This window comes from Salmo salar, chromosome 04 (genome assembly GCF_965601325.2).
Source record: "Salmo salar chromosome 04, fSalSal1, whole genome shotgun sequence".
In the NCBI taxonomy this organism is placed as follows: domain Eukaryota; kingdom Metazoa; phylum Chordata; class Actinopteri; order Salmoniformes; family Salmonidae; genus Salmo; species Salmo salar.
Genome location: NC_138294.1, coordinates 48128085 through 48149406, shown reverse-complemented (window position 1 = coordinate 48149406; position 21322 = coordinate 48128085). Strand labels below are relative to the sequence as shown.

General features: G+C 46.2%; 1 protein-coding gene across 2 annotated transcripts in view; it reads left to right on the top strand.

The window, feature by feature from the left end:
* flrt1a (fibronectin leucine rich transmembrane protein 1a) overlaps positions 1 to 18593 on the top strand; it is a 34421-nt gene extending 15828 nt beyond the window's left edge. The window contains exon 2 of one of the 2 annotated variants that reach the window (XR_014392152.1): positions 5364 to 7158. Coding sequence is in view for 1 of the 2 variants with exons in the window: in XM_014196399.3 (XP_014051874.1) it covers positions 13046 to 15127 (2082 nt within the window). In the remaining variant the exon portion in view is untranslated. Of the gene's footprint in view, positions 1 to 5363; positions 7159 to 12908 lie in introns of those variants that run through there. The other variant, XM_014196399.3, reaches the window with a different exon arrangement.
* The last annotated feature ends 2729 nt before the right edge of the window (positions 18594 to 21322 follow it).

The following is a 21322-nucleotide window of genomic DNA, read 5'->3' as shown; positions in this document are numbered from 1 at the left end:
GTATGATTGGTAATGTCCTTTTTCTCATGTACTTAGCTACATATCTGTTTATTGGAGAACATGTTGATGATAAATGTTGTTACTAAAGTGTTATTACACTGGTACTACACAGGTAGAAAAAACACTGTATGTAGAGTGAATGGTGAATCTTTTTAGTCATATTCTCTTGAATTACTTTGCTGAGTGCAGGACCGAGTTTGGGAAACCCTGAACTAGTGAATAGCCAATCCTGTAAAATGGAGGAAAAATGCTAATTTGATTAGAATAAGAGTAGCTGCTGCTTCTGCAAAAGCTAATGGATCCAAATGAGCCAATAAAAACAAGTGGACGTGTCAACCTGATCACATGCTTGAAGCAGAGCGATCACACTCTGATCCTTATAAAAGGGGGGTGGTCTCTTCATCCACAAATCTTACTGGCACGCTCACCTCTGTGTGCACCGTATATTAGCGTGTGGCACATGGACAGTAGTGTGTGTGTTTAGTGACAGGTTTAGTGACCTGTCCTCGTCCCCCGGGGATGCTCACACAGCCCTTTTATGGCCAGTGAAATAATGAATCATCTGATCATGAACCTGAGAATGTTTTTAATTAGAGCTGCATCACAAGGATGAACGTTTAAAAATCTCTCCCTCCGTCACCCCCTCTGATTCTCTCCCCTCCTATCTATGTCACCTTTCTCATTTCCTAACTTCCTCTCTCATATCCTTTAAAACATGGCCTATGTCACGTCCTGACCCCAGTAAGATGTCATTTTCTATAGTAGAGTAGGTCAGGGCGTGACAGGGGGTGATTTGTGTTTTTCTATGTTTTCTATTCCTATGTTTGTGTTCTAGGTTTTCTGTTTCTATGTTGTTGTTTTTTGGGTTGATCTCCAATTGGAGGCAGCTGGTCCTCGTTGTCTCTGATTGGAGATCATATTTAAGTAGGGGTTTTTCTTCCTGGGTTTTTGTGGGTAGTTGTTTTCCGTTTTGTCCATGTACCTGACGGAACTGTTGGCTGTCGTTTTTGTGGTTTTTTGTTAAGTGTTTTCATTAAAGAAAATGTGAGCACTTCACACGCCGCGCCTTGGTTCCCTTTATACAACCCACGTTACAGACTGTCTGTCCTTCTTGACCCTCCACACCCACATCATTCTCTGTCCCTCTTTTTTACCCCCCCCCCCCTATATAGTCCCTCTTCTCTTGACATTAGTCTCACTTGCTACTCTATTTGGCTCAGTCCGCACCAATATTTGTATTTCCGATGAAGACTGCTTTCCTGCCGCTATCTCGTCAATTAATATTTCCCCCGCCTTTTTAGTTTTTTCACATTTCCCCTGCAACCACTTTCTTCTTCACCCTCTCTCCTCCGCCTGAATAAGGCACGTCCAATCTCATCTAGTTAAGCATTTAGAGAGACGGCTGATCGCAGAATAGAGAACTGTCTGAAGGGCTCAAAATGGCACCGGCACAAAAGGGTACATGAAACAGAAAGGCCAGACTGCAGACAGAGCAGAGGGATGGAAGGAGAGATTTATGGAGAGAAATCCGCAAATGAGGAGAAAGGGAGTCACAGAGAACGATTTTGAATGAGATTAGAGGGAGGGAGAGCTGGGGAGAGAGACAGAGAGAATGAGAGAGGCAGAGCGGGTGAGAGACAGAGAGAATGAGAGAGACAGAGAGAATGAGAGAGACAGAGAATGAGAGAGACAGAGAGAATGAGAGAGACAGAGAGAACGAGAGAGACAGAGAGAACGAGAGAGACAGAGAGAATGAGAGAGAGAGACAGAGAGAATGAGAGAGAGAGACAGAGAGAATGAGAGAGACAGCGAGAACGAGAGAGACCGAGAGAATGAGAGAGACAGAGAGAACGAGAGAGACAGAGAGAACGAGAGAGACAGAGAGAACGAGAGAGAGAGACAGAGAGAATGAGAGAGACAGAGAGAACGAGAGAGACCGAGAGAACGAGAGAGACAGAGAGAATGAGAGAGACAGAGAGAATGAGAGAGACCGAGAGAAGGAGAGAGACCGAGAGAAGGAGAGAGACCGAGAGAAGGAGAGAGACCGAGAGAAGGAGAGAGACCGAGAGAAAGAGAGAGACCGAGAGAACGAGAGAGACCGAGAGAACGAGAGAGACAGAGAGAATGAGAGAGACAGAGAGAATGAGAGAGACCGAGAGAAGGAGAGAGACCGAGAGAAGGAGAGAGACCGAGAGAAGGAGAGAGACCGAGAGAAGGAGAGAGACCGAGAGAAAGAGAGAGACCGAGAGAAGGAGAGAGACCGAGAGAACGAGAGACAGAGAGAATGAGAGAGACCGAGAGAAGGAGAGAGACTGAGAGAAGGAGAGAGACCGAGAGAAGGAGAGAGACCGAGAGAACGAGAGAGACCGAGAGAACGAGAGAGACAGAGAGAAGGAGAGAGGGTAAATTGAGCATCACATGCTGCATATGGGTCTCTTAATTAACTGTGCTAAAAGCTTTCTTATTAGGACTGATGCTCTACAGTGAAGGGAGGAAGAGAAAACACTCTCTTTCAGCTGCCCGCCGAGCCCAGCCTCAGAGACACAGAGACAGGGAATAAGGAGGAGTTTACTGTAAATGTTGTCCTAGGTGTGAAAGAAGAAAAGTTTGGGGCCATCTGATAATGTGAGATACTCTCACATACTTTCTCTCTTCGCTCTGTATTTATAATTGTTGTTATTCCCCCACTCCACTGCTCTCTCTCTCTCTCTCCTCTCTCTCTCTCCTCTCTCTCCTCTCTCTCCTCTCTCTCTCCTCTCTCTCTCTCTCTCTCTCCTCTCTCTCTCTCCTCTCTCTCCTCTCTCTCCTCTCTCTCTCCTCTCTCTCTCTCTCTCTCTCTCCTCTCTCTCTCTCCTCTCTCTCCTCTCTCTCCTCTCTCTCTCCTCTCTCTCTCTCTCTCCTCTCTCTCTCTCTCTCTCTCTCCTCTCTCTCTCTCCTCTCTCTCTCTCTCTCTCTCTCTCTCTCTCCTCTCTCTCTCTCTCCTCTCTCTCTCTCTCTCTCTCTCTCTCTCTCTCTCTCTCTCTCTCTCCTCTCTCTCTCTCTCCTCTCTCTCTCTCTCTCTCTCTCTCTCTCTCTCTCTCTCTCTCTCTCTCTCTCCTCTCTCTCTCCTCTCTCTCTCTCTCCTCTCTCTCTCTCTCCTCTCTCTCTCTCTCTCTCTCTCTCTCTCTCTCCTCTCTCTCTCCTCTCTCTCTCTCTCGCCACTGCCAGTGAATAGATGTTATGTGCAGCACAGTGTTAAAAGTCCAGTCACATCGCACCGTGTCTGTGCGAGAGAGTATGTGTGTGTCCAATCATTTCAGGTTACTGCGTCTCCGCTGTCTCCAGTGACTGATTCATATTAAATCAGAGTGACTAACAAACGGACACACACTGCATTGTATTCTTTGTTTATGTACTCGACACATCTTTGTCAAAACGGTATAGGATTTTCCTTTCGCTAATACCTTTGGGAACAATAAAAGGCAAAATGGAGAGAGTGGAAGAGGAAGGCAGGCAGAAGGGAAAAGGGCTGTGATGCTTCAATGCAATTTTAATAATACAATAAGCTAATGAACACAGAGCAATACAGCCGGCGCATCTTCCCATTTTACTGCGGACTTGGGACTGTTGGCCGTCTCTTGGTGGCTGTTCTGCATCCAGTACCCACACATCATACCCACAATTCACATCCTGACAGATGGCCTAATTCAGCCAATCACAACATTATCACATTCATGTATTCACAATCACACGAAGCTGCAGAAGACCCACGTGGAGAAAAAGATGCAAGCGTACACGGCGTCTGATCACACATTCCGAGCACACACACACACACTCAACAAATACAAACGCAATAATCCTCAAAATCACATTCATAATACCCTTACACACACACACACACACACACACACACACACACACACACACACACACACACACACACACACACACACACACACACACACACACACACGTTAGGGAGGGTTTGTGTTTGAGCATGCTTGGGTTCTCCTTAGGATTGACCAGTGTCCCTTCCCTGTCACTAGTTGAGTTCAGCCTAATTGAACCGTTGCTCAGGCTGACAGTAATTCCTGCTTCCAACCTATTCTCCAATGAGTTCATGACCCCTCCCCTCCTCTCCTCTCTTCCCTGTCATCTCCCTCTCCCTCTCTCTTCCCACCTCCCACATCCCTCACTAAATGATAAATTGAGAGGCAGAGATGAGGTGATGGTGTGTGTAGAATAGTTGAAGAGCTAGAGGGAGGAACACACTGAGCCGTACACACACACACACACACACACACACACACACACACACACACACACACACACACACACACACACACACACACACACACACACACACACACACACACACACACACACACACACACACACACACACACACACACACACACACACACACAGCTATAACCCTACATAAATGTAGTATTATTCACACAGAGATTTCACACACCCATATGTGAATGTTATTCACACTTCAGCAAGGTCTCTCATACTTCCCACTGCTTTGGAAGGGTGTTATCGCAGCTGTTTTTCTCACACATCGCGACAGTCCAATGTGAGACACAGGGTCTACATTTTGCATACCTTTGAATGTTAATCCTCCAACGTGCTCATCGTTCCTCACCCAGCATGACCCATTACCCATAGGTGCGTAGGATAAATGCTGTTGAACGTATAAAAAGGTGTACGAAGGGCGTTTATGTGTATTTACGTTCTACTAAATCCCTGGAGCATAATTGACAATACCTATGTGATGAGATTCTGATTGTTGTTGTATCCCGGCTGTTTCTGCTCTCACATCAATGGCTTCCTCCAGAGCTTCATATGTGGTGTTATAACAGGGTGTTATAACAGACACCTGGAGGGTTTACACTGTAAATCAGGGTTGGGGTCAATTCCAATTCAAAACACTCGACTCTGGAAGTGAACTAAAAACTTGAATCGTTTTAAATGAATAGCTTCTCCTTTATTGAGAAACAATTGACAATAAATGTCTTTTTTTTAATTATTATTCAATTGGAGTTTTAGTTTACTTCTGAATTAACTGTCAATTCAAATTGACCCCCGACCCTGCTTTAAATACAACCGATAGATACTGTACATATTGATTCATGAATGGATGGATAGATGGTCAAATTATTCCATAGTATTTATTCAGATTTATGCGCTATCTTGTTCTGCTTTTCATCGTTCTTTAATCATAGGAACACATCATGTTGTCACGATAAACATTATATCCTGTGACCCTTTCCCTTTCATCAAGTTCAAGTGTTATTTATCATGACTGTACGTCATTGTTACTGTATTTATATGATACGGTTGGGCATCACGCATGGCTTTTCCTGTTTTCTTCACAGAGAGTAACTGTGAAAGGCTGAGGCTACAGCGGCGCACCAAACGACAGGTGTGACTGGAGAGGGATTTCATCTCCTCTGATCAACACAGAGAGGAATCTGTCTCTACTTACGTCAGAACAGGTCGACCTAAAAAGATTTTCAAAAGTTTCCAGAACGCTACCCTCAAAGAAGCAAGGCTGGAGTCGGCATGAAGATACCGAGTCTTTGAATGGGACTGAGTATCATGTCTTATGATTGGCCTCAGTTAATTATTTTCAAATACCAAAGCCCAATAATGGTTTAATGCTCGCAATGTTGTTTGTTCAAGAACACTTTTCTGTCTCCTAGAAGACTAATATATGACTAATATATATACTAATATATGTGGGATTCAGTTTTAGTAAAGGAACTGAGGCATAGAATAGAATAGAATAGAATAGAATAGGGCAACAGGATCTTAGGCTAAACCTACTTTTATTATTTTTAGATCAGTCGAAATATTCAGTCTCCTTAGTATATTCCATCCCGTTCTGCCCAGCTCTGAGAGGGAAACGGATGGGATGATGTGGACTCGATTGGGATATGGCTTTGAGATCAGACATTCCGGGAATCGAAGCGAGGGCTCTACTGAGATAGAGCACACTCTGTTACTCCCACAGCCAGCAGCATTTTCTCTGAAGGATTTTTTTCTTGGGAAAATCCAAGCCCACACCAAGGCCTAAGGCAAGTGTACAGTAGGGCTGCCTGGGAGCAGTCTGAATCCTGGAGGTGGACTGTATCTATATATCCACTGCACCAGGACCCACAGGCTCCAGGGGAGACAGACTCACAGCTCCAGCTTGGACAAGACAAGGTGAGAGAGCTGTGTTCACATCATCTCCACTAACAATTAGCCATGGATTTAATTAGCACTTTCTCGCTAACACAAATCTGTATAATTTACAACACAAAGGGCTTTTTTTATTCAAAGTAACGCATTTAGATAGCACATCAGCCTGTAATAGGCTAACAGATTGATGAATTGAATTGTATTGTAACCTGATTGGTGCAATAATAATTAGTGTACGGGACTGGAAGAGATGCTGAAGGTTATTATCCAGCATTTGTTTATTGGGAGGGTCTGACATAGAGAGGGTTTGTCAGAGAGAGCGTTTGTCAGAGAGAGGGTTTCCATGTTCTTTCTCTTTTAGGTATTCATCAGCTGAAGGAGAAAGGGACAGTGTAAGACGGGATTAAAGAACCACCGGCGTAGACCAGAGAGAAAGAGACAGAACGAGAGGGAGAGAGAAAAAGAGAGAGAGGTACGGGAAGAGAGGAGCGAGTAGTGCACTGGTCACACACCAAAGGATGCATAGAAATATGCAGAGAGAGGAAGAGGGACAGATGAAATGGAAGAATCAAAGGAAGACGAGGAGCAGGCGATAAAAAGAGCGACTTACTCATAAAACAGAGAATGAAGGATTAAGACATGTTTTGATATAAATACATAGAAGTGTAGGGAGAGGAAGAGGGAACGGTGTGAATAGCAAGTGTAGGGGAGAGAGGGAAGAGAGGTTGTGAAACAGGGAAGCATGGTGAAAGAGGGAGGGAGGGAGAGAGAGAGAGCGAGAGAGAGTGAAAACCAGGGAGAAATTGTGACTCAATCAGCCACCTCATTGCTCACGCAGGGCACGTGCAGGAGAGGAGTGTGACAAGGAAGGCAGAGGGAGAAAGAGAGGGAGGAAAGGAAAGAGAGAGAGAGAGAGAGAGAGAGAGAGACGGTGTCTTCAATTAGACATGTTACACAAACCTCTCTCTTTATATTGCACACTAGAACATTGGCTTGAGTCCTCCCCACACATGCATAAACAACGGCAAATATGTGCACGCAGATGTGGACACACATACAGTGGAGGCTGGTGGGAGGACTTATAGGAGGACGGGCTCATTGTAATGGCTGGAATGGAATTAATGGAACGGAGTAAAACATGTGTTCCATATGTTTGATGTGTTTGATACCGTTCCATTGAGTCTATTCCAGCCATTACAGTGAGCCCGTCCTCCTATAAGTCCTCCCACCAGCCTATGACATACACACAGGTCATTTCCTGTGTAATTTGTATGTCTATTTTATCTCTAAATTGGGCAGTGTACTGTATGCCAACAGAGATGGGGAGGGAGGATGAGCAGGAGGAGGGGGTGGCTTATAGCCTCAACAGATGATACAGGCTGGCTCTGGTTCTGCTTGGCCTCTGGTTCTGCCTGGGCTCTGGTTCTGCCTGGCCTCTGCACGTCCAATTCAACCGCTCCAAACCACCACCATGCTCAAACTGAGAAGCAGGGTCAGAGTGACGGCAGCAAAAAACGATTTCATGTACACTAATCCGTCTAAAATATATATTCTGCCCCCATCCGACCATTACACCCCCCCATCCTGAAATCTAAATTGTGGATTTGATTTATTAATGGGTATTCTCTGCTTTTAATTTCTACTTTGGTTAAAAGTGTTGCCAACTCAACTAATAAAAAATTTACTCCCGGATGTACTCCCGGAATAGAAGTACACAGCTCAAAAAAATAAAGGGAACACTAAAATAACACATCCTAGATCTGAATGAATGAAATAATCTTATTAAATACTTTTTTCTTTACATAGTTGAATGTGCTGACAACAAAATCACACAAAAATAATCAATGGAAATCCAATTTATCAACCCATGGAGGTCTGGATTTGGAGTCACACTCAAAATTAAAGTGGAAAACCACACTACAGGCTGATCCAACTTTGATGTAATGTCCTTAAAACAAGTCAAAATGAGGCTCAGTAGTGTGTGTGGCCTCCACGTGCCTGTATGACCTCCCTACAACGCCTGGGCATGCTCCTGATGAGGTGGCGGATGGTCTCCTGAGGGATCTCCTCCCAGACCTGGACTAAAGCATCCGCCAACTCCTGGACAGTCTGTGGTGCAACGTGGCGTTGGTGGATGGAGCGAGACATGATGTCCCAGGTGTGCTCAATTGGATTCAGGTCTGGGGAACGGGCGGGCCAGTCCATAGCATCATTGCCTTCCTCTTGCAGGAACTGCTGACACACTCCAGCCACATGAGGTCGAGCATTGTCTTGCATTAGGAGGAACCCAGGGCCAACCGCACCAGCATATGGTCTCACAAGGGGTCTGAGGATCTCATCTCGGTACCTAATGGCAGTCAGACTACCTCTGGCGAGCACATGGAGGGCTGTTCGGCCCCCCAAAGAAATGCCACCCCACACCATGACTGACCCACCGCCAAACCGGTCATGCTGGAGGATGTTGCAGGCAGCAGAACGTTCTCCACGGCGTCTCCAGACTCTGTCACGTCTGTCACATGTGCTCAGTGTGAACCTGCTTTCATCTGTGAAGAGCACAGGGTGCCAGTGGCGAATTTGCCAATCTTGGTGTTCTCTGGCAAATGCCAAACATCCTGCACGGTGTTGGGCTATAAGCACAACCCCCACCTGTGGACGTTGGGCCCTCATACCACCCTCATGGAGTCTGTTTCTGATCGTTTGAGCAGACACATGCACATTTGTGGCCTGCTGGAGGTCATTTTGCAGGGCTCTGGCAGTGCTCCTCCTGCTCCTCCTTGCACAAAGGCGGAGGTAGCGGTCCTGCTGCTGGGTTGTTGCCCTCCTACGGCCTCCTCCACGTCTCCTGATGTACTGGCCTGTCTCCTGGTAGCGCCTCCATGCTCTGGACACTACGCTGACAGACACAGCAAACCTTCTTGCCACAGCTCGCATTGATGTGCCATCTTGGATGAGCTGCACTACCTGAGCCACTTGTGTGGGTTGTAGACTCCGTCTCATGCTACCACTAGAGTGAAAGCACCACCAGCATTCAAAAGTGACCAAAACATCAGCCAGGAAGCATAGGAACTGAGAAGTGGTCTGTGGTCACCACCTGCAGAACCACTCCTTTATTGGGGGTGTCTTGCTAATTGCCTATAATTTCCACCTGTTGTCTATTCCATTTGCACAACAGCATGTGAAATGTATTGTCAATCAGTGTTGCTTCCTAAGTGGACAGTTTGATTTCACAGAAGTGTGATTGACTTGGAGTTACATTGTGTGGTTTAAGTGTTCCCTTTATTTTTTGGAGCAGTGTATGTGAGACGGAAAGAGAGATATAGAGTCAGAGAGAGAGAGAGAGAGAGAGAAAGAGAACTTGAGAGTTTTAAATCTAGAGTCTTTCCTGTAATTGCCAAGTAACATAAGTGGATAAAAAAAAAGTTAATGCATAGATATTGAGTTTTCTAAAAACCCTTGTTTGTGCAGTATTGCCTTATAAGCTAGTGGAATCTATAGCAGGTTGTGTGTTTATCCACTACAGTACTTCTAGTCTGGCTGGGAAATGCAATAACAGAGAGAGTGAAGTGCTAACATGGCAAAACGTCCATGATGATGTAGCACCTCTTTCAATTCAGATCTAACAGCCAACCTGGACATATCACAGTCAGGAATTCACTGAAATCGTCAGCACCAGAAAATCACATGCACCATTTCATATTCATATATTCCTATTTTATATAATCTGATGTATTTGGTATTCGTCTCTGCTCATGTGTCAGAGTGGCCCTCCACTCCATGTGGCAGCATTCTGCTGCAGGGGGGCCACGACTCCTCTGTTAATGCTTACAGGATTTACTTTTAATCTGGGGTTCCTGGGGAAGAGACATGGAGCCAAATGAATTCATAGAGCAGCAGCAGCGACAGTAGTAACAGCAGCAGCAGAGTGGGTAGGGAAATGGACTAGCAACAAGATGGATACTGTCTCAAATCCCAGGTGGAACATGCATAGTGGTGTAGTGCTCACATCAAGGCACTTAACCTCAATGACTCATGGGTAACATTCTAACCTAACATTCATGGCTGTTACTGAAATGTTCACAGAAATCATGTAGTACTGTCACTGGGAGATTTGACTTAAAGTTGAATGTGCGCATCTCCATGTTAGGATTTGGCCCTAAGGGACAGTATTCAGATGAAATGTAAGATATGGTAACAGTACCGTCTGCACGTTACTTTGATTTTAAGCATCTGCTCTGAATTTATAAATTGAGTGGATTAGATACGTTCATGTAATTATTTATAAATTGGTGTGCATCTTTCAAAGCCATTAATAATGATATATTTTTAACGTGTTTAATACAATCATGTGTTTCTGTCACGTTCGTTTGTAGACTACAGGACATTTTGAAGGCAGCTGATTCAGATTTACTAGCAGTAGCATCCGTTCAGAACTAATGACTCTGAAGAGGCCTAGGGTCTTTTCCAGACAAGCAATGAAGCTCACTGATTGGACTCTGCTGACTCAAGCACAATGAATGGGGTTCTAATAGTTTCTCTCTCACAGAAAATACTATATACTGTACATTACTGCCAAAGACAAGGCCTTGCAGAATGGTTCATTCATCCTATATTGAGATGCATACAAACAATAATCTATGGGCATTACATTTTGGAGAGTTGATAGTACAAGGATGACTGAATCGGGCCACATTGTAGCATAGCAAAAGTATATGGGGAATCTTTTTTTTTCTTTTCAGCCTCCTCTATTTTGACCATCCTTTGATTTATTTATTTCCTTCATCACCTTAGCCATCTCTTGTTTGCATCACGCCTTCCTCTGCACCAATCCCTAAATTTGAAATTAGATTCAAGGACATGGGCATGTAAGATAAGATAAGCTTCGTGCCAGTATTATCTCCACTCTGCCATCAATCGAGGGGATTTCCCGATACACTGCCATCGTCTTTGGTTATCATTCCCAGATTTTCCTTATCATGAATATGTGGATGTGAGTGCTGCTAGATATGGTTTCTGTGGTGGATATCATGGTGAAGATAGCAACAGTCAATGCGCTTATTCTAGAACTGCTCTCTCTCTCTCCCTCCTATGTCTCTCTCTCTCTCTCTCTCTCTCTCTCTCTCTCTCTCTCTCTCTCTCCTGTCTCTCTCCTCTGTCTCTCTCTCCCTCCTCCCTCCCTCTCTCTCCCTCCTCTGTTTCTCCTCTCTCTCTCTCTCTCTCTCTCTCTCTCTCTCTCTCTCTCTCTCTCTCTCTCTCTCTCTCTCTCTCTCTCTCTCTCTCTCTCTCTCTCTCTCTCTCTCTCTGTCTCTCTCGTTTTCTCCATGTAAATTGATCCGGCTGTCCTCTCCATCTTGCTCCAGTTCCAGTATTGGAAAGTGTAGGGCTGTTTTGTGTACTGTACCCTGCCTTAGGCGACTGCCTGTCTGGCCAGCCCATTTCCACACAAACACCCTCCCCATTCCCTTCACGCAGCCCCACATTGCCCGACGTCTCCCGAATACAGATGACTGTAACTTTGACTGCAGCAACGTGTGTGGACACATGCAGTACGTGTCGTGTACAGCTTGGCTCATGCTCACACACGTCTATAGACATCTGTGACTGTACACTGCCACACAGCTTGTACCCCTACAATTATACACGGACACACACACAGTCTCTCACAACCTTAATGCATCTGTACCATAGCTGTAAATTAGGTAATTTTCTGTGGATTGGACCAGCCCTGAAAGCGTAAGCCAAATGAGTAACCATGGAATGGACAAACTAATATAACTGTTGGAAGTACTTAAGATAGATAAACTATGTGCCATTATTTCTGACGCCTGCATAATCCACCCAATCACAACTCAATATGTTCCCCTAATCCCTCCCACTCTCTCTGCCACATCAATCAATCTTGCCTTTAAAGGGACTGACCCAAATACACTCTGTTTGATAGACTTATTTGCACAGCTGCTCAGACTCAAAAATACACACAGTGCCTCGCTCTACTCTGCCACAAACACATACTGTACACTCATGCTTACACACACACATATACACACACACACACACACACACACACACACACCACACACACACACACACACACACACACACACACACACACACACACACACACACACACACACGGAATAGTTCATGTAAAAACTGTGGGATGTTCTGTTTACACAATCTGCTTGGCCAGTGCGCTCTGGGAGAATTCAAACAAATACACTATTGTGTATGTTATAGGGCCAGGAGATGTCCCTGAACATGTGGTCAGACCAGCAATAACAGACCCTAGTTATTGGATTTAACCAGGCCCGGTTCTTTCAGTAGACAGATCACAAAACTGTATGGATTGTGTTGTAATTTCCCTTTACTGTCTGACTCAATTTCTCAAAATGATTTGATATATTTGATATGTTTCATTGTTTCTTTTACTGAAATTGATTTCAAGAAAAATACTCTCCTCCAACTCCTGCTGGAAGCAGATTACAATACTGCCACTTCACCATGACAAGGGGATTGAAGTCGAGATATTAAAAGGGATTAGTATACTGTAGCAGTTCAATTTCCATGTGACCATGAATCATTTGTTGGATATGGTTTAGGCAGAATTAAATAAGGGTACATTGTCAAGCTTGTTATATCCTGCCAATTTGAAGTGATTTTGGAATTTCAATGAAACCTTAGTAATCTGGTCACTTGAGCGGATTGTTAACTAAAACCTGTCTCCTTTTCATTCTTTCTAGGGCTGAAGGAGCCGACCTGATTTGAGCTCATCATTAGGATTCAAGGAGCTAAGACGTTGAGACCGAGAGGAAGGGAAGTTGAGACCGAGAGGAAGGGAAGTTGAGACCGAGAGGAAGGGAAGTCGATTATCAGCACCATGGCGCCGGAGGGAGTGGCCGAGCTGCGTGATTGGCTGTTCCTGCTGATGCTCTGCCTGACTCTGTTGGCCGAGGTGCTGGAGGTTGCTGCAGCCACAGGGTACGATGAGGAGGAAGACTTGGTGTGCCCCTCAGTGTGCCGATGTGATGAGGACTTCATCTACTGCAACGACCGTGGCCTGAGCTCTATCCCCCCTCTGCCCCTCTCTGCCACTGTGCTCTACCTTCAGAACAACCACATAGACAACGCCGGGCTTCCCACCTCCCTGGAGCGACACCTAACCGTCCTAGTGGTCTACCTGTACGATAACGAGCTGGATGACTTCCCCATGCACCTGCCCCCTTCCCTCCGGGAGCTGCACCTGCAGGATAACAACATCCGTACGCTTCCCCGCGCCACCCTGGCCCGCATGCCACTGCTGGAGAAATTGCACCTGGACGACAACTCTGTCTCCACCGTCAGCATCGAAGACAAGGCCTTCGTTGACAACCCGCGGCTGCGTCTGCTCTTCCTGTCCCGTAACCACCTGTCCAGCATCCCCTCTGGGCTCCCGGCCTCTCTGGAGGAGCTGAGGCTGGACGACAACCGCATCTCCACCATCCCCACCCACGCCTTCCGCGGCCTCTCCTCCCTGCGACGTCTCGTCCTGGACGGAAACCTCCTGGCCAATCAGCGCATTGCAGACGACACCTTCTCCCGCCTCTCCAACCTGACGGAGCTTTCCCTGGTGCGTAACTCCCTCCTGACCCCGCCAGTCAACCTGCCCAGTGCCCATCTGCAACGTCTCTCCCTGCAGGACAATGCTCTGATCCACATGCCCCGTGGCTCCTTGGACGGCATGAGGAGGCTCCAGAGACTAGACCTGTCTGGCAACAACCTGACCACCCTGCCTCGGGGCCTGTTCAAAGACCTGGACAGCCTGGGACAACTGCTAGTGCGGGGGAATCCCTGGCACTGTGGCTGTAACCTGCGCTGGCTACATGACTGGCTGCACGCTAGGGGTAACTCCATCACGGTGAGGGGCCTTACCTGCCAGGCGCCCGAAAAGGTCCGAGACATGGCCCTCAAGGACCTGACCAGCCAGATGGAGGAGTGTGAAGTCACAGGGGTAGTGCCTGCTGGGGCCGGGGCTGGAGCCACAGGCAGTGGGACCAGAGACAGAGTGGGTGGAGTAGGAGGAGTTGCTGCTAGTTCCACTACCCTTTCCCCTCCACAGGGCTCTCTCTTCACCCTGCGCTCCAAGCGGCCCGGCCTGGGGCTCCCAGACTCTGGTCTAGACTACACCCTGGGTAGCAGTGGAGTGGGTAAGAGCCTGGCCCTGAATGTCAAGCCCCTGGCCCACGACAGCATCCGTGTCACCTGGAGCGTGGCCCAGCCCACCTCCTCCTTTAGACTTAGCTGGCTGCGGCTGGGAACCAGCGCTGCGATGGGCTCCATCACAGAGACCCTGGTGAGAGGAGACCGCAGAGAGTACCTGCTCACCTCCCTGCACCCCCGCTCCAGCTACATCATCTGCATGGTCCCCCTGGCAACCAGCTCCGGGGGTAAAGGAGCCATGACAGCCGGAGACACTGACTCAGATGAAGCTCCAGTGTGCGCTAAAGCTGAGACGTCAGACCCCAGTCAGCCAGATGTGGGCCAGGAGGACAACCAGGACCCTGAACACATGGCTACTCTGCCTCTGGCTGGGATCATTGGAGGAGCTACTGTCATTGTTTCTCTGGCCCTCATATTCGCCATCTTCTGCTGGTACGGGCATCGGGCCGGACGCCTGTCTTCTCGTGATCAATACAGCCGTGGCAGCTCCAGAAAGAGCAAGCACTACGATGACTACATTGAGTCAGGCACAAAGAAGGACACCACCATCCTGGAGATCCGAGGCCCAGGGTTCCAGATGACGCCCATGGTTACCCACCAGCCGCCCAAGCCCCTCCGGGAGGATTACATCATCCACACTATATTCCCCTCCAATGGCACCGGCCTCTACAAAGGTGCCCACCAAGTGTCCAATGCAGGGTATGGCACCAACCGTGGCTATAGAGAAAGAGGGATCCCAGATATAGACTACTGTTACACGTGATAGTCCTGGCCCGTTCCACACTGTTCTAGATGTACTGTATGGATACTGTATTTTGTCCGCATGGGTTCTTCTGAAGAACCACTTTGTGCCTTCCTCTTCTAGTCTCCCATTCCAACTAAGCCAGCTGTTCACTGCACTGACACTATTTGAATAATTGGCTGGGATGCCTGCAGGAAACAGCTCGTTGGTACACAGCAGCAGGAGCGAACGAACGGCCCATTACAGGTGTTGATACAGACTGCTTCTTCACACCCTTAGTAATGATCAGTGGATGTTTTCTGTCACTGCTCCCTTTCTCAGTGAGACAAGAGAGAAGAATGTGCACTCTGTGTTGAAACGGCAGGATATTTTCACTTACGGTACAGTTCCATTCCAGGGCTTATGTATGGCAAGCCTCATGAGACACTAAGATATAAGGTTAAAAAGTCCTGAAAGAGTCAGAGAGACAAACTTCTTAGATACGCATCACTTGCCCACTGGCCATATTTTGCCCTCTTCTCTCATCCGTTTAAATGCCTCAACTATCCTGATGTGCCCAGTTTGTCCTATCAGTTACATGAAGACAGGGCTCTGTAAAGCTGTGACTAGCAGACTAGTTGTGGCCTGATCCAGTGGTTCCACAGGGTGAGGGTCTTGTCAGGGGTGAGGGTCCTTGATGACTTTCACAAGGTTCTATAACGGAACAATGCATTGAATTCAATGCAGCCCAGGCTTGTAGATACTTGACTTAGATAGACATCCACTGGACTGTGTTTGGAGAAGTCATTGTTCCCTGCTTGTTTCTTTGATCAGTCCCTCACTGCTACCCTTATTTATTGGTTTTGTTTTTTGTGATTTTTTTTTTGGGGGGGGATGACTCACACTGGACCTTGACTTTTGTGATGGGGAAGTTACTCCTTCGTTCTTTTTTTTGAGCAAGAAGAAGATACAAAACACCTCCTGAGGTCCAACTGATGGTTAACATTTTCTTGACTGCACCAGCTTGAATGTTTATGTACACCTCTTTTTAATGACACTATCTGAAGCAAAAGATACATTGTACGATTACTATACAGAAGTTGGTTAATAATAGAGCCCCCCCCCCCCCAACTGACAAATCACTCTTTTGAGACACAAGAGTCCAACCTCCATTCTCCCTCTTGTGCCTGTGTACTTATCCAGTTACCTTAGAAGGTGGTGGTATTCGGTTGAGAAGGGGAGCCTCCCTCACTCATTCTGTGTTGTTCCCCAGTGGGCCGATTCCCAACAGGACAGAGGACTTCTGTGGAGCATCCTGTGGACAGACACAGCAGTCGTAAACATGAATTGGGAAAATGAGTGTGTAAACAGCGAGATATATCAGGTAGATGATCAAAACCATAACACTGTGGACCTGCACTGTGGGAGGGGGTGAGGGAGGTGAAGGATCTGAGGTGGGGGTGAGGGAGGTGAAGGATCTGAGGTGGGGGTGAGTGAGGTGAAGGATCTGAGGTGGGGGTGAGACGACAGTGGGGGAGTTTTATTTTACTTTGTGTAGGTACTAGTGATAGTCCTTAACTCAGTCCACTTCTCCTTCCAAGTAGCACTACAAATGTAAATGAATCAGCACTTACAGCAACGTAAGAGGGAGGGAGGAGGGCAGAGAGATAGACCTTGAGAGACACAGAGGAAAAGCGAGAGACAGATTCAAATGCAGAAGACGGCACAGAAATGATGGCTCTGGAACGACGGAGTTCATCCGTGCATAAACCTATTTGTCATACCCTGCTACTCCACATTGCTGTAATATTTTCCATTGCTTGTTTATCACTTTACTGTTTCCAAGGTGGAAACGAATCGTGCTTCCTTGGCTGTTCTGTCTGATAGGATTTCATAGTAGGCCGAATGTCAGACAATATGTCTGAGGAGTGTTCATTTTATTTTAAATACAAAATGTGAAACTGGAACAACCAACATGGTTGGTGGCAGGTTTATATTTTGGAAAATGTTGATAGAAATTATAGCAATTTAATGTTATTCATTTTATGCTGTTAACATGACAATCACTCATTTCCACTTTGAGATACCATCCACACCTGTCTCTACAGGAAAAACAAAAATACTGAGCCTTTTAAAAGTGTACAATTTTTTGTGGTAGTGTCCCTATTAAGTGTACACCTGCTTAGAAATCCATTCTTACAGAGGGGTCACAATTAAAGTATAATCGATCACATTACAGCAACAATGTCGCCATTTCACCTCATGCAAGAGTACAAAAAACTGTTAAAATATAGTTTTCCTGATCTGAAAGTAACCACACATTGGGGTATTAGTGAGGGGAAGAATCATATCACAGGTAACCAGCTTACATACAGAAACCAGGCCTGCATATTTCACTGTTAATTCCCTGTCACCTCTATTACTCCCCCACTCTTCTATAAAACACATTGCATTTCTTTGGTGTGCAAATATTGTTCCTAGTTGAGCTTGCATGCCTCGATGTGTATGTTTGGGCAAAATTGAGAGAGAGAAAGTACCATTTCAGCTGACACTTTTATACATTTTCATACTGGTCCCCCATGGGAATCGAACCCACAACCGTGGTGTTGCAAGCACCATGCTCTACCAACTGAGCTACACAGAACCTTAGTAAGTATGCAGATTGTGTGCACTGCCATAAGAGCAGGCAGCACTTCCGGTCATTTTGTTTAGTTATTTTGACCCTCTGCATATTTTACTGCTCCTGCTGACTGGACCAGCAGTTGGTGTGTGTGTGTGTACTGTATGTATGTGTGTGTGTAGTGTGTGTAGTGTGTGTGTGTGTGTGTGTGTGTGTGTGTGTCAAATCGTGTGGCTCCTGAACGAATCAGAGTAGCAGTTGTTCCACCTGCAGCCCATTAACACAGACGTCTCCTCCCCTTGCTCTAGCTTCACAGAAAGACCTTGTTTGCCGAGTCGGTGTTTCTGTCAAAAGAATATACTTCTTCTGTCTGTGCTCAGACCGATGCGAACCGCATGATAACAGAGAGCGCAAACGGGGTCAGCTTGGGAGTCGTCACCCAGCACACTTTTGTTTAAGCTTTCCGGGTGAAATGGTGCTCTCATCATTTATCATAATTATCATCCTTTATTGCACATTTAAATCCACATTCTGCGCGCTCTCTTCATGCCCCTTCCCTTCGTGGAGTGCCCATCACCCAACCCACACAGGAGGTGGATGCCTTTGGTATGCTGAGTGGATCCAGGTTTCAGGCGCCAACTAACACAAGGGTCCGTGGTTTGATGGTTTAAGAATCAGAGCGAGGAATTATTTTGACTGTTATCAGTAGTGTGTTTTCTGTTCTTTTTTTTGGTCTGCCCTTACATATTTTTCCTGTGTACTTTTTGTAGGTTGCTGCTGTTGAAACATCCTCCTTTGTTGGACTCTGTGTTATACTGAGGAACAATTAACTATTTTGTATAAAGATGTCTCTTTTTCTATGTGATTAAAGGAGACGTGCAAAGCCTTGTGGAGTCCAGAGCCCGGTTTTTGTGTGTGTGTGTGTGTTCCTTGTTAAAGTTGTCTACCTAGCACAGTTGTTCTCAACAGAAGCCAAGCAGCTCTGTTAGCTGTGGTATAGATGTTTTGATTTCCACTGCTTCTGCCCCCTCATATCCCACAGGCAAATACACACACGCGCGTGCGCACGCACACAGCTGATAGACCCACAATGATTACCATTACTCATGGTCTTCTGTTCTTTATTTCCTCTGTTCAAACACACACAGCTCCTAGAACAGTTAACCTGTTCTCACTGGCCTGTTTATGAGCATCTTTAAACTACGTCTAATGCTACTGGACACCCTAATACTGAAGGGACATTATCACAGCAATTCTGCTGACTATAAGAACGTGAATAACAAGGGAATTTGTCTGCTGGGACAATAAGCTGCTAAGAACAGTAGGCACCTTCCAAGGAACTAATTTAGCTCAAAAAAGGAATGTCTCTTTCCTCGGTTCTGTGCTTAGTTCTCCGAAGGAGGAAGTAACCATTTTGGGTTTTATCTTCTCAGGCAGAGATGTACGCTAGCATATACTGTATGCATTCCTGTAGATTTAGTCCATTTTAATGAACACACTTGACTGGAAAGGAAGGAAACAGACTTGTAGGCCCGGGGAAACAATCATTTGTCCCCCATCCCCTCCCTCCTCTAGAGTCTACAGACTAAGTGCTCCAGGCCTCTTGTCTTTCATAGGATTACCAGGATACCATATTAAATAGAAACATGTCACAAGGTTGGAGGGGGGGGGGGGGGTGAGACGGGCGAGCACAATGTCACTGTATTTCCGATCTTTATTGGGAGTGACACAAACAGCCCTCCCCCCATCCCCCCTGTATTGATTAGCTGAGAGTAGAGGTGAGGTCAGCAGGCATGAGTCTGACTTTCTTTCCCTCGTGTCTCTCACACTCCATTTGTCTCTGTCTCTTTCTATACCCCACCACCCTAATCCACTGCCTCTGCTTCATCCGTTCATCCATCCGTGATTCCCCTCCTCTTTCCTTCTCTTGCTCTGCGTGGAACTTCTCTGTCTGTGTGTCCTTCATTTGACATACATAAATCAATCAGTCAATCCAATTTCATTCTGCTCAAAGCCCAACGGACTCGACTTCGAGCCATAGCCCTGGAAAAGTAACGGAATCCGCTGTCTAATTACATTCCAAATCACTTTACGATAGTCATTGTGGATTGAATTAAGATGTATAATTCTGTTTGATTCTTAGATACAATGCAGCCAATTAGGTGTAAAGAAGTCCAGTTAGGAGAAATGAAGCGCAGGTACAAGTTCTCAACCGCATCAAATGCGATTGTCATAATAAGCATGCAATCAGCTCTGTGTTTGTCTCTATTGTGGGTTAAGGCCACCCGGCACAAGCAGGCAGTCTCTGCATGGGGACTGACTCATTGGGAAGCGACTGCTGTTGCCTGATCTGACTGCACACTGATTTAGACAGCTCATTGCTACTGCCTAAGCACACACACACACACCTTGTTATACCTAGTTCATGTGTCTTGGGCCCATGTGGATGCTCAACACCGCACTGATTTAGTGCCAGCCCCTCTCTCCCCACTCCAGGTACCCCATTCATTACACAAGCCAGTGCCTTAATCCTCATGCTTTCCTTCACGGGACAGGGCTGTCGGTTAATCGATACAGCCGGAATAAATCAATCGATGCCTCCGCCACACAAACTGATTCTCCGTCCCCCCCACCCCTGTCCCCTGTCCCCTACCCACAACCTTCCCTGTTATTGTTCCTCTCCCCAGCTCTCAGAATGACCTCCCCTCTACCCCTTTGTCATTAGTCTTTAGAGTCCCTCCTCCAACCCCGAAAGCGCCACTCTTTCAAAATCCTCTATTCACCCTCTGTCCTCCTCTCTTAGTGATTCATGTGTTTGCTTCATGTCATTAGATAGCACCACATCAAGTGCCATGTAATTTCACAATTGCTGTTGTGTCTTTCTAACACGTACTGTTTCTCTGTCTAAAACGAGGTATACATATCACATATCTTTCCTCCCATACTTACCCCTTCTTAGGGTGTTGCCCTCTTCTCTTTTGGCTCTGCCGCTCTCATTTTTCTCTCATTGCTGTCACCTCTTCTGCAGGCAATCTAGCTGTGCAGTGAGCTGTGAAAGACTCTCCCCTCACTCTCCATCACTCACAAACACACGCACATCAATATGCGCACGTGCAAACACATACAGGAATATGTATATATAGACACACTTTTATGCTGACACTCTCACACGCGTACAGTATGCTCTACAAATTCATCGACTATCGCATACAAATAATGTGATTCAGAGGTGACTGAATAAGGTTTATGGGAAAACATTTTGAAAGGAAATGTTACCTCCCTGCAAAGTGCAGTTCTGTAGGTTGATTCAGCAGTATTTGGGGCATCGGAGTGATGGGACATATGACATTTTGATGAATATGCAGTGAGTCATGGACATGTCAAGCTTTTTTTTTTACAATATTCATCTCATGCAGAGCCAAACCCAATACCCTGTCTGTATTCTTCATCTCTGCAGTTCTGTAATTGCCATTGTCAGTTATTTTTTCTGACAAGCTATTCAGTAGGTTTTTTGAAAGTGCTTGGAATGACACAACAATACATTTAGGATGGGATCATTTAGACTACTGACGTATAGCAGCAGGAGACAGCCTCGCTCATGGTTTATGTCCCCCTCG